General features: G+C 37.6%; 1 protein-coding gene across 1 annotated transcript in view; it reads left to right on the top strand.

The window, feature by feature from the left end:
- LOC107586378 (CUGBP Elav-like family member 5) overlaps nt 1–14,120 on the top strand; it is a 96,315-nt gene extending 82,195 nt beyond the window's left edge. Inside the window, exons 6-10 of the mRNA XM_016273697.1 lie at nt 9,274–9,486; nt 9,690–9,782; nt 10,955–11,098; nt 12,316–12,482; nt 12,983–14,120. Of these exons, the coding sequence (XP_016129183.1) occupies nt 9,274–9,486; nt 9,690–9,782; nt 10,955–11,098; nt 12,316–12,443 (578 nt within the window). The 3' untranslated portion in view covers nt 12,444–12,482; nt 12,983–14,120. The remainder of the gene's footprint in view (nt 1–9,273; nt 9,487–9,689; nt 9,783–10,954; nt 11,099–12,315; nt 12,483–12,982) is intronic.
- The last annotated feature ends 282 nt before the right edge of the window (nt 14,121–14,402 follow it).

The following is a 14,402-nucleotide window of genomic DNA, read 5'->3' as shown; positions in this document are numbered from 1 at the left end:
CAAAATTGATTATTCAGTTATTATGTCAACAGACCCAATAAGTATTAGGTATTATCACAAATAACAATGTTAGTAATATTACGGCACTTAAATATATTATCAGGCATTTATTAAGATTATAATTATGATTGATGATTATTATTATTATAATTTATGGTATATTATTAATGTGGAATCAAGTCCTTATTAAATGTTTAAATCCTTGTGAAAAAGGTACTGTAACAGTAGAATCGATATTGAATCTTTTAAATAAAATTCACATTTTTACAATTTTGTGCATTAACACTGTTGAATATTAAGCATACATGATGAGTAATAATATATAATAAATTATTATTATTATTATTATTATTTAGATAAATTAGAATTTCATCAAAATAACTAATTAATAATAATAATAATAATAATAATAATAATAAATTATTAGTATTATTAATTAGTTATTTTTATGGAATTCTAATTTATTATTATTATTATTATTATTTATTATTTTGATGAATTAGATAAATGTTATACATTTTCACTTTTTTTAAATGAGAAATTATTTTGTACATTAACATGTTTATTATGAGGTATAATAATAATAAAAATATTACATTTATATAAAAATTATACAATAATAATAAAATTACTTTAATTATAACATTTTATGACTTCATTTACATTTTGACTCTTTTAAATGCATTTATTTAATATATTAATCTTTTAAATCTTTTATACGCATTTATCTTTATTAAACAAAAAATTGTATTGTGTTGTGACATTTGACGATATCAATAGATAATACTATATACAGTGGGTATAAAATAATCACATTTTGTAACTTTGCAGCCTGAAATGAAGACGGACAGTTTTTGTTTTATCCAGCTGTATCTACTCTCTATCTCTGTGCAACTTATAACATCCAAGTGAAATATATAACACCAATATGTCAGAAAAAAATTAAAAAACAGAATCACTGGCTGCGTCTGAAAGCCTAGGCAGCTGACCTATCAGGCAATGACTTTGCAGACAGTGTTTTTGCATGAAGGCACCTCATGAAACTGATTTCGGACAGGCTTCTGAGGCAGCAACGGTTTAATGATGTACAACAAAATAGAATGAGTTTTGGTGATAACTAAACAAATACTATAATACTGATTTCTTGCTAGAACTAACATCAAAAGTGCAAAAAGTTAGTCAAGAATATGCATTTAAACACAAATTGACCACCAAATGCAACTTTCAGACGTCATCTTTATTTTTTTAGTTCAACCATCACGGAATTGAACACACAGGATTGTGGGATATCAAAGGCAGCGAAGGATACATCTATACTGCCTTCAAATATCGATCAGATGAAGGTATCTCATGAGACAGGAAGTGAAGCTAACTTTGGATTCGGACGTGCCTTGATGCCTTCCTGCCTTAGAATGTGTCCTCCGAAGGCAGCATTTTAGAGCTTTCGGACGCAGCAACTGAGTTTGAAAAAGGATCACCCCCTCCTAAAAAGGACTTGTAAACTCGATCAGGTGTAGCTAATCTCCTTCTCAATGGCACACAAAGCCATTTGACTTTCACCTGTGATCAGCTGTGCTCATTTTGATTAGCTCAGCATGAAAAGAGCTTTCCTGGAGCATTTCAGGCCTTGGTAGTGCAACTGAAGCAAACAATCAACTATGGCACTGTCAGAAGATCTCCGGGATAAAGTTGTGGACAGGCACAAGGCAGGAGATGAAAAAAAAATTCAAAGGCTTTATCAATGCCTATAAGCATATTGAAGTCTTATTAAGAAGTGGAAGGTATTTGGTGCAACACAGACCCTCCCTGGATCAGGACGTCACTCCAAACTGGATGAACGAGCCAGGAGGAAACTGCTCCGATGGGAAGAAGGTTTACCTTCCAACATGACAATGACCCAAAGCACACAGCAAAACTGAACTCACAGTGGTTGAAGGAGAAAAAGGGGAATGTCCTTGCATGGCCTAGTCAGAGATCAGACTTAAAGGGGTGGTTCACTGGTTTTTTTCTAGGCTTGATTGTTTATGGGGTGCAGTCTAACATGTTAATGCTTCATTTAAAAAAAAAAAACATTATTTTTCACATAATTTACCTTTATTCCACACCGCTCTGTCCCTTCTCTGCTTTTATGAAGCCCAGCCCTCAGATGGGCTCTGATTGGTTAGCAAGCCCAGTGTGTCGTGATTGGCTAAACCGCCTCTAGTGCGCGTCTAAACGTTCCGCCCCTCACCTCAGCAGCATGTGCTTCGGTTGTATTGTAAACAACGGCGTCGTTAATATCGCTTATCAGTTTGAGCCCGATTGAGAAGCAGAGGATATTATTGAAGAGGATCGTGCAGAACCCGTGCAAGCACGGCTTTTAATGGTAGGCCTATGTTTTTTGTTGTCTCATACTTTTAGATATGCTGTTATTTGTAAATGCTACTGCTTATGTTAGCTTTTAATATACGGTTTCATCCTGATTAAAGCTTTAATACAGTATGGCAACTGCACCATGTCCAAACATGTAAACCATGTTTAATGCTTCTCATAGCTATGTGAAAATAAGTGTATAATTGGAACAGTTCATTGTTGGAGCTGAGCTGAATGAAAGAGAGAGAGAGAGAAAAATGCAGAGCGTCTGCAGAGCAGGGGGACGCGAGGAACAGTATTAAGAACCGCTGCTTTGGAACATTGATTTTGAAACTTGTGAATCCATTAGAATCATTAGAAGACAGAATCGGGATTCATATATAAATAGATTTTTACGTGCACCTCTAGTTTTCTCTTCCTCTTCTCTAAAGCAGAGCAGCATGGCCTCGCCCCCTTTGCTGCCTTTTCCCGAGGGCGGGGTTTATCTGGGTTTATGTCATGAACCCGGGATGTAACTTGTTGTAGTCCTTACCAGCTGTTTTTGTAGGCATTAAACTGACAGAATTTTAAAAGACGATATCTCCGTTTGCATTGAACTTTCAGCTTCGTAACTTTGCAGATATTGTTTATGCTCAAACAGCAACATTACACACTAACTAACGTTAAAAAAGTGAAATCGCAATCAACCACCCCTTTAAACCCAATTGAAAATCTGTGGAATGACTTGAAGTTCACAAACACTCACCATCAAATTGAACTCAACTTGAGCAGTTCTGCAAAGAAGAGTGGGCAAATATTGCAAAGTCTAGATGTGCAAAGTTAGCAGAGACAAATCCCAACAGACTAAAGGCTGTAATTAAAGCAAAAGGTGGTTCAACAAAATACTGACACAAGGGGTGATCCTTTTTCCAACTCAGTGATTGTGCGTTTTATTTTATTTATTTTTTTCTGACATATTGGTGTTATATCCTTCACTTGGTTATAAGTTGCACTGAGTAAATACAGCTGGATAAAACAAAAACTGTCTGTCTTCAATTCAGGCTGCAAAGCAACAAAATGTGATTATTTTAAAAGGGTGGTGATTCTTTTCTATACCAACTGAATACCACGGCACTGAATGACTTCCATATTCATAAACATGGTATTTACCTCGTCTCCCAAGGTAGTTCAGAGAATTACATGTCAGAAAAAAGCATTACCATGGCACTTTGTCCAAAAAAATAAAGTACAGTTAATAAGATTTAATGCCACATTAGTGCAACAACGTGTACCATTATGTGTGGCTTCAGCATCCGGAGTAACCTAGAAACCTTTACGTCATCATCCAGAGGTAACGTGGTGACATTCTGCAGTGCACTCAGCGTTTGGGAGTGCAACAGAGGGGTTAAGAGTGCTTGCTGAAAACAATGGTGCGGCCGCTCTATTAACAGATGTAAAGCACTTAAGCGCGATGGTGCGTACACACTCAGCCAGATGGCGCCCTCTGTTAGAGGATGTATCGCTACCATGATGCATGGTGATGTTTTCCCCTATTTTGTTTCTTTTTTTATAAGAGTAATGTTCAGCAGGTGCAAGCTCTTGAGCTACAAAGAGCTTCAAGTCGACGGCATGACAGTCTAATTGTCAGCGGCGGGATTAAATGGCCTGAAACTGTGCAGCCAGGCTGGTTGCGTTATTCATCTCTGCCCTGAAGTTCGTACCCTGACACGGGCTTGATAGGTTTTGCAAAGCCCCCGTCCTGCTTTTTTCCTGTTTAAATGGAGATGTGTCACAGACAGATGAGAGGCTGCTCTTTGGTTAAGCATATGTTGGATGTTTCTGTTGTGTTTAAAGCCCCGGACGAAGTTAATGAGGTGTCAGGTGCAGTATTTGCGAGCCATCCGAGAGGCACGGAACATGATGGGGACGGTTGAGTTCACCTTGTGTGCTGTCAGGGTCATAAAACCCATTGACTTTGTTCTCAATCTCACGGGACCACAAAATAGCGATTGTGCTCGTACGAAAACCCGAAAGCGTTTCAAACGGAGCAGCTGCACAGGTTGTGTCGCATGCCGGTGCCCTCAGAGATGCTGTTTTTCTGTTTTAGGAAGTCACTGGTTGTAAAAATCATGGTGTTTATGCATATTATGTTTTGTAAAGCACTTGAAATGCATGTTTCGAGGGCTAGGGCTGCATTGACGTCTGTTTAAGATATTAAAATGCTGTTAAAAGTTTCATTAGACTACACTGAAGATCATTTGGAGTCATTTATCTGTCATTTACTGTTATAATAACTTTAAAAATGGTTGAACACTAAGACCTGCTGTTGCATTTCTGCAGCATTCAGACGAAATAGTCTCATATTCACACTGATTTACATTTATTTTGGTGTGTTGCAATTTTTTCTGTCTCCAAACTTAAGATGCGAAACGGTCCCCAATGGTGTCAGTAGGCAGAGATTGTGTTTTGTGGCATGCTGGGAGATTGAATTTGTAAATTATTTCATGCCAGACGTGTTGCTATGACACATTTTACAGTGTGTTCTGCTATAAAATGTAGTTTTAACCCATATTTAGTAAAAAATTCATATTTAATAGCTTTAAACCTATGTACAATGCTGCTACAGTTGGTCTCTGTGATTAAAGTAATAGTTTTCCCAAAGCTGACATTTGTCATATTTTACCATGTTATTCTGAACCTTTTAAGGTATATAAATACATATTCAACAACAACAACAATATCAGACGTTTAGCAGAATGTCCTGCTCTTTTACATACAATGGAAGTGAATGAGGACTGAAGCTCCACAAATGACCGTAGAAGCTCCATGATTTTGTGTTTGATGGAAGAAAGTCAGTCATACAGGTTTGAAAAGACCTGAGGGTGAGTGAAAAATTACTGAATTAGCATTAAGAGTGAATTGCGATCAAGTGTGTAATTGTCAGGTGTCACAATGTAGTAGAACCAAATTTCGTTAAACTGCCATAAAAGTATGCATAGCTGTGCATTTGTGGACTAGCATAAATAATCTCATTGCTTTACATTATTCCATAGCAAACCTCTTTATGAATTCAAGTGTAAATAAACATAAGCCAAGCTCTGTATTAAAATATGGATGTAATGGAAGTTAGTCATTGTGATTGGTTTGGCTGCAGTGCCAACCGATACAGTTCCAGCGCTCCTTGTTGATTTCAGTGTATAATTTGCATAATAAATCCTTTTGGTGCATATGGTAAGCTGTTCCTCATTGTACTCACCATCGGGTGCAAATCAGCATGATGCACCAAGGGCAGATTGCAGTAATGTAAATCCAATTACACTTCCCTCTTGAAATAACAGTATTTGCAAAATACTCGACATCTCGTGGTGCTCAACATACTAACAGGGTTGACAGATAAAATATTTGTTTAGTAACAGATGGATTCATTCTGGACTTTTGGAATTGGATGCCAAAATAGACTCCGTCTGAAACAAATTGCTGTGATATGGACCACACAGAACCACAAAGGGAAGGATGATACAGTGCATACTTGGATCTACACGAATAACCATCTGTTGATTCTTTTGATCTGTGAATTGCATGTCATACGCCGGTGTGGGACCACTGCAGACTGTTTACACTCATAGTAAACTGATAGACATATAACTTGATTTTCACAACACAGTTTAAGATTATGAAGATTAGCTCTTAAACCTAGTCAGTATGTACATTTTGATATAAAATGTAACACCAGAATTCTCTGCAATGACCAGTGAAAAAATAAATCCAAAATTGTGGACATAGAGTCACGTCAGTTATATATAATTAGTATTTTATTCAGTTCAAGAAACTGTTGATAAATTATTTTTTGCATATTTTTATAGGCATTGCCTCATTTAGGAAAGAGACGCCTTTCATTAGCTTAGCAACATGATGAAATCCAGATCTACTGAAATGAAGTGACGAGAGTTTTACGTGAAGTGCATTAATTGTCTATGAAAACGGCATGAAGTGTAGCAGGGTAAAAGATTTTGGAATACAGATGGTAGAGGAACATTGTTGGAACATTCTCCCAACATAAGGGAAACATTTTATTGATAATAATTTGTAGAACTTATACATTTCATTCAGTACCAAAAAGTAACAGTAAAAACGGCTAAATCGCATTTAACTGCATTGTTATCTTAGCAACATGCTAACATCAAACTCTATTGAAATCAAGTCACAACGCCATTTGTCCATCAGAACAAGACATGAAGTACAGCAGAGTAATAAGGGTATGTTTACACGACAGCAGTATACTAAAAACAAAACTCTTAAAACACCGTTTTGTGCATGTCAGGCCAGAAGTTGGCGGTCACTTTGTAAAGAAACACTATACGCATGATGCCAGCGATTTCACAAATTGCGTACTTGTAGTTTATATGAAGAAGATAACGGTTTGTGTTTTTAGGCCCCCAAAATGCCATTGTCGTAGAAATAAACGGCCAAAACGCCCCCTAAAAGTTATTGGACTATAGAGGTTAGGAGAACATTAGAGGAAACGTTCTATTTATAATTTGTAGAACTTGGATACTTATACATTTTATTCAGTACTAAAATCTAATTCAAATTGTCATTGTTAGCAACTTGCTAATGAAATCTATGTTATACAGTTATACAGAAAGCAAAATGCAGGGTCGTGAAATGAAAAATGTCTAGTTCTTTTTACTTGAGAGTCGTGTTTTTAGAACACCATCTCCTGCGCAAAACTCAAATGCAGTGGTCCCATGACATGTCCATGGGCAGTCGTGGCCTAATGGTTAGACAGTCAAACTTGTAACCCGAAGGACATGGGTTTGAGTCCTGGTACCAGCAGGGATTGTAGGTGGGGGGGGGAGTGAATGACCAGCGCTCACTTGCACCCTCAATACCACGACTGAGGTGGGACGCTTGAGCAAGGCACTGAACCCCCAACTGCTCCCAGGGCGCTGCTATAATATGGCTGCCCACTGCTCCGTGTGTGTGTTCACTGCTGTGTGTGTGCACTTGGATGGGCAAAATGCAGAGCACAAATTCTGAGTATGGGACACCATACTTTGCTACATTTTACTTTACTTCACTTTAATGCATGTTTATTGTAGAGAACGATGGAAGAGCAGTGTGGTGGAATGCAAAAACGTGTTCTGTATGACCTATCCGCTTTTTCCTAGCTATACTGTGTACCCTGAGTCATATCATTTGTCTTGTCTTACTAGATTTTTTTTGTTATGCCTACTGAAGTCTTATTCCTCAACCAGAACATGATCTGAGTTTCCGTGACTGGCTCAGTCTGTTTCCTAATCTTCCTGCTGGCTGGATCCTCCCGTCAGCGTTCAGCTTTTCGAAACTGTCACATCACAATGATAGATTCTCAACATTATAACAGCATGCAGCTGCCACTCGGCCCCGCACGTGTGGTCGGTTCGGCTGAGGCTGCCTGTCGGACATCCCCGAACGCGCCCGGTCTCCTGGGCTCCGGGAAGAATGGGGCAGAGTCGTCAACTAATTCATCAATGTGCCGTGTGGGAAGCAAACAATCGCGAAAATGCTTAGGAACAGGAAATAGCACAAATGAGAGTAAAGAGCTCTCCTCGGCCCACTGGAATTCCCCCAGGTTACAGCAGTGTGGGAGACTTGAGTACAGTTTTGGGAACCTTTACGTTCAATACGAGCCTGGTTCGCACTCCGTCATGCTGTAAGTGAAGCTGGCTGGGCAGACAACACTGCAGCCTGTTTGAATCCATCGGCTCAGTCATGATTCTATAAGACTTTTTTATATGGTCTTTTGCCACATTGTAATTGAGGCATGCTGGGGGTTTCCATGACGACCGTCCTCTATGTCCAGGATTGTTTGCGGGAACAGATTGAAAAGGTATCCTATGGGAACTGTTTTCTAGTTTGTACCGATGCACAGCCACAGCTCAGAAACGCTCTAGGCTTGGGATCAAACACCGACTTATGCTAAAAAGGGCCTATTAAACGATTCACTTGCAGATGTTCACAAAACATTTTTCTAGTTGAAACCACATTTTTGTAACCGCTTTTTAGTCACTAACAAAGGTTATGGAATGGCTGACAGATCAGCAGTTCATATGCATTTATCTATATATAAACATTTATCTATCTATCTATCTATCTATCTATCTATCTATCTATCTATCTATCTCTCTATAACTCTAGCTATATCTATCTTAGTTGTTAATGAGTTATAATATTATTAATAAAACTCTATAAATATTATATAAATAAATAATATATAAATAGTTCTGTATCTTAACTATAATATATAAACAATGAAACTATATTAATATGTAATAATGTATTAATAAATAATGAAACTAAACTTATTAAATAATATAGTACATCAATTATATTAACAATATAGTAGTAAGATTCAAGGTTCATAGAAATTAAACTAAAAATAATGATTAAATAATAATGATATATATATACTGTATATTAGAAGTCAATTTAATATAGTGGTATAATAGCATTAGCCTCAAAGCTAACTAGCTAAAAAGAGAATGATTTTGATTACCAGATAGATAGATAGATAGATATGTTTTATGTATGTATGTATGTATGTATGTATGTATGTATGTATGTATGTATGTATGTATGTATGTATGTATGTATGTATGTATGTATGTATGTATGTATGTATGTATGTATGTATGTATGTATGTATGTATGTATGTATGTATGTATGTATGTATGTATGTATGTATTTTTTTCAATGCTATCAATGTGGTATGAATTTTTGATGATTTTTTGTGGTAATCGACATCATTCTCTTTTAGCTCATTTCCAACAGCATTCTCTTTAAATGAAAACATGTACATTTTCTATGCTTTAATATGAAATTGCAGACTTTTTGCACACTTTGTTTGTAAACTGTACCAATGTACTGTGCTGTCTGTGTTTGTTTTCCTGACTCAGCAGGCCTCAGCTCACCGCCTGCCAACATCACCACATCAGCCGTCCCCAGCATTGTCACTCCTATCGTCAACGGCTTTACCAGCATCCCTCACCAGCCCAACGGACACCCTGCGGTCGAGGCCATGTACACCAACGGACTGCCCTCTTATTCCACCCAAAGCCCCACGGCTGCAGACACCCTACAACAGGCCTTCACCGGGGTGCAGCAATATACAGGTTCACTACCTCAATCTGCCTCCTAAAATATATATATATATATATTCTATTTTTGTGCTGCTTACTTAAAAATGGATGGTTGTTTTTGACCAACCATGTGTCAGTTTGTCTTTTTTTCTTCTTTCTTTTGAGTAGCCTTGTTCAATGCTGTATCACATAAATCCAGGATGTGTTATCACACAAATTTCTCTTTGCACGTACAGCCATCTACCCAGCGACCACACTGACCCCTATTGGCCAAAGCTTGCCACAGCCACCGCAAGTCATTCAACAGCAGCAGCAGAGAGAAGGTGAGGGTGAGAGATTTTTCATTTGTTTTGGCATAAGGATCAATACTACATGCATGATGATGAGGGAATAGTTCATTATGCTAAAATAATTGCAGAAAGCATCTTCCATTAAAGGAATAGTTCAGCCAAAAATGAAAATTTGCTGATTTATGCACCCTCAGGCCATCCAAGATGTAGATGAGTTTGTTTCTTCATCAGAACAGATTTGGAGAAATGTAGCATTACATCACTTGCTCACCAATGGATCCTCTGCAGTGAATGGGTGCTGTCAGAATGAGAGTCCAAACAGCTGATAAAACATCACAATAATCCACAAGTAATCCACACGACTCCCGTCCATCAGTTAACGTATCATGAATTGAAAAATGTAAGTGTAAGAAATAAATCCATCAAGGTTCCGGTTCAAATACGAGTCCTCTATCCATAATATTGCTTTCTCCAGTGAAAATGTCATCTTGTCTGAATCATGAGAGAAATATCCACAGACCAAGCACTGTTTACAAGCAAAAACAATTCGGAACATTTCTAAACAATTGGATTTTGACGTGAGAGGACAACAAGGGATGGACATTTCCACTGGAGGATGGATTATTATTATGGATTATGGACTCGTATTTTGACCAGAAGTGATGGTTTAAAGTTCAAATTTCTTATTGATGGATTTGTTTTTCTTACAAACACACCTCTTTTCATTTCACAAGACGTTAATTGATGGACTGTAGTCGTGTGAATTATTGTGATGTTTTTATCAGCTGTTTGGGCTTTCATTCTGACGGCACCCATTCACTGCAGAGGATCCATTGGTGAGCAAGTGATGCGATGCTAAACATCTCCAAATCTGTTTATTAAACAAGCTAATCTACATCTTGGATTGCCTGAGGATGAGTAAATTTTCATTTTTGGGTGAACTATCCCTGTCAATCTTTTTAATTAATAAAATACTTGCTATAAATAAACACAAGTATTTAGTACTTAAAATAAAAAATTTGGCAATTTTTTAAGCACGTGTTAGCATTATGATAAAAAGTACATGTAACAACATTACACTCTGAAACAAAGGGGCACAGTGGCCTGAAATTAAAAATATTATTTAAATATAATTATATTTTATATATATATAAAGTTGTCTCTGTGAGACTCCACATTGAGTAACAACGTATTTGGTATTTGTGTTGCAGGACCAGAGGGCTGCAACCTCTTCATCTACCATCTACCGCAGGAATTTGGCGACAACGAGCTCATGCAGATGTTCCTTCCGTTTGGCACAGTCATCTCCTCCAAGGTCTTCATGGACAGAGCCACCAACCAGAGCAAATGTTTTGGTGAGACAAATCAGCATGCATATTCATTTCTGCGTTTTGGTAATAGTACTAGATGACAATGTTCTCAAAATAGCTAAATATCAGCCGATTAATCTGCCTAGCCTAATTCCAGCATCAATATTAAACTTAAATATCAGTAAAAAGTCACAAAAATGAACAAAAAAACAGTAAAAAATATTTGATTACAACATGCTAAATGTGAATAACTGTAGAACAAGTATTGCGTAAGTGAATTACAGCCCATCCCAAAACAACCTACAATCAGTCTCTGTCCGTTTCACAATGTAAACTCCATTCTGTATTCTGTGTCAAGCCACAAACCGGAGCGCTGCCTTTTAAAAAGCCCTGAGCCAGAAAAAAAGTCCTAAGTGAAGCAAAAAGGCCCATTATGGATCAACATCTGTTCCCGCTCCAGGGGGAGACATTTCCCAAGCCTCAATTAATAGCAGCTCCCGTCTCCTGGGGGAGGTTAATAAGATATAAATTTGTGAAGTAGGACCTATTTGCGGTATTGACTTATACACTATGCATTTACTGCATAATGTCAGGTCTGGGTAACAGGCGCTCGGTAGAGTAATTAATCTGCGGTGGGGGCCGCGGCCCGAGATGGACCGATGGGACTTGGCTGAGAGCACTGACATACATAGATTCCCTATTAAGCAGCCTTGTGGCTTTATCCCCCACGTCACCTCCATGCGGACCCTCTCGTCTTGTAGATACAAGCCTCGAAATGGGGGCAGTTCTAGGCACGGTTAGGCGCCTAGGCCACTCTGCTCCCAGGTGGTTGATGGCCAATGAAAGCGCCCGCTGTTTTTCACGGTTCACTGCCGGTTCCTAATGACACTCGCAATGCCAGCGAAAGTGCATCCTCGATTCATTTTGGCCTTTTGGTCACTGGCTTTTAAAAGCCTATGGGTTTGAATGGGAAGCCGGGGTCGTCACGGACGAATGTGGTTTGCATGCTGTGGGTGGCCCCGTTTCGGAGTCCTGTGGGGTGATTTGTCCCTGTTCTATACCACCAGAGGCTTATATATGCTCAAAAGTAGCCCACACAGATGCATATATGGTGATTTTTCAGAGATCGAAGTGGAAATAGGTTCATAAAAGAGCCATTTTTGACTTGTTGGAAACTTGAACGGTGGTTTAATATGATGCCATGTAATCAATTTTAGTACCCGAACGACTTGGTTCACGTCTGTTCTCGTGATCTCTTGCAGGCTTCGTGAGCTTCGACAACCCAGCAAGTGCACAGGCTGCTATCCAGGCCATGAACGGCTTTCAGATCGGCATGAAGAGGTTGAAAGTGCAGTTAAAACGGCCGAAGGATGCGAGCCGCCCGTACTGACAGGGCCCAACCCACACAGGGCTCTCAGCAACAGCACAGGTACCACTTTTGGACAACAGACACGATTTTTAACAGGAAGACACAAGACAATTAACCTGTAAATCTAAATGATTTTACAAACTTGAGACTTGTTTCTTTCATTTATTAAATATTCAATATATTTAGTATTCATAGAAATACATTTACATGTATTATTATTGTTATTATTAAATATATTTAATAGAAATTAAATATTCAATATATTTAATATTCATAAAATGCATTTAAGTGCACTATTTGTCATTCTTATTGTTATTTTTATTAATAATAACAATATATATATATATATATATATATATATATATATATTGTATGATATCAAATAATTTGTGTATTTGTGTTGTTGTTATTAAATTACATTTAGTATGTATTATAGTACTTCAATATATAAAATACAATTATTAATTAAATAATAATTATTTTATATTAATTTATAGTATATAATTTTATCGTAAATACCTTATATTAGATATTATTTGTAGTTTAATCTTCTTTTACAGGATTTGAAGAGTGAAATCTCAAAAGGAATTTTACTTTTTCTTTCAAAACAAGCAAGAACAACATGAATGGATTTTTTTGAAGACATATCAGCATTTATTTTATGAAGATGTTCGGTACAGAGGAGGGGTTGCAGGTGAACCGGCACCCGTGGACAAACCACACTCGGCACAGCGCACGAAAGACAAGTGGAAGATCTCTCTAAAGACAGAGAACTCAACATGTCCTGTCTCTCGCTGAGCTTCGCACCGTCAGTCAAGCAACAAACAAAAAGAAAAAAAACGAGCGAGAACAACTTCAATTTCTATATACATATTATACACACATATGCTATTTAAAGGAAGAGGCGCTTATGGCTTTTATTACGCTGGACAAATGAGGGTTAAACTTGAAGACCAAGATAAAATGCAGTGGAAAAAAAAGAAGCTCTTCTTGTCCCGCTAGTGGACTTTCTTTCTCTTTTCCTCTTACCTTTTCTTCTGTCACCGTCTTTCATCAAACGCAGGACATTCTGTGGTCACAGAGGTTTCCATGCCCTCAGTGAAACTGACAAATCTTTCACCCCAAAGGGACCAAAGGACCAAACATTTTTATTCCTCAACAGAAATATATGGTATTAATAACAATACTAATACTACAAACTACTACTAACAACATAAGTTTAAAGAAAAAAAAGCATAAATATTCGCTTCAGGTCGGAAGAGGAAAGGGATTTTGATTTCTTTTCCTTTTACATTTATAGCTACTGGGTTTCAGAATATTTAAACAAAATAGAAAAAAACGAAGAAAAAAAGTATTTTAAAAGCTATACTATTTTAGTGGAGTAGAATATGTGGATTGGAGATTGTTAGGAGCATGTTCAGCCATTTTCATCCATGAAGAAAAAAAACAAGGGGGGAAACTGTCCATCATCCATCATCTTTTTTTTTGCTCTGAGGTTCCTCAGATGTCAAAAATAGGCCCACATTCCAGAGAACAAATGCTGAGTATAACTATATATGCATGTGCGAAGTGTTGCTGGTTTAGTGAAACCTTTGGCAGTTATTCAGTACACACAAACAAACATATTTATCCGATGAAAGCTTTACTTATCAAGCAGAATAAGTACCTGTGGCTTCAACGCAAACTATCCGCAATATAACAGCTTAGTCGGTGGGCGGGTGGGTTTCAGGGTGGGACGGGTTTTTTTGCTTTATAAAGATCATGTTAAAGTTCTGGTTTTCTCAGCACAAAGCGTAAGGAAATATATATCAAGAGTATTGATTTTGCTGTGTGAAATGTGCAGTGGGAGAGCCAGGCACTCCCTGCGCTCTTCTTAAAGCCTGGATGAGACAATGCTGTTTACAGTTGTTTTTGGTTTTCTTGTTAATTTTCGTTGTTTTCTTTTGATATTTTCTGAGAAAAGAGGACAAGAGGTGCACC

Source organism: Sinocyclocheilus grahami, unplaced genomic scaffold (genome assembly GCF_001515645.1).
Source record: "Sinocyclocheilus grahami isolate Dianchi unplaced genomic scaffold, SAMN03320097.WGS_v1.1 scaffold81.1, whole genome shotgun sequence".
Taxonomy (NCBI): Eukaryota; Metazoa; Chordata; class Actinopteri; order Cypriniformes; family Cyprinidae; genus Sinocyclocheilus; species Sinocyclocheilus grahami.
Note: the sequence above shows the minus strand (reverse complement) of the source record. Positions and strands in the feature narration are given on the sequence as shown.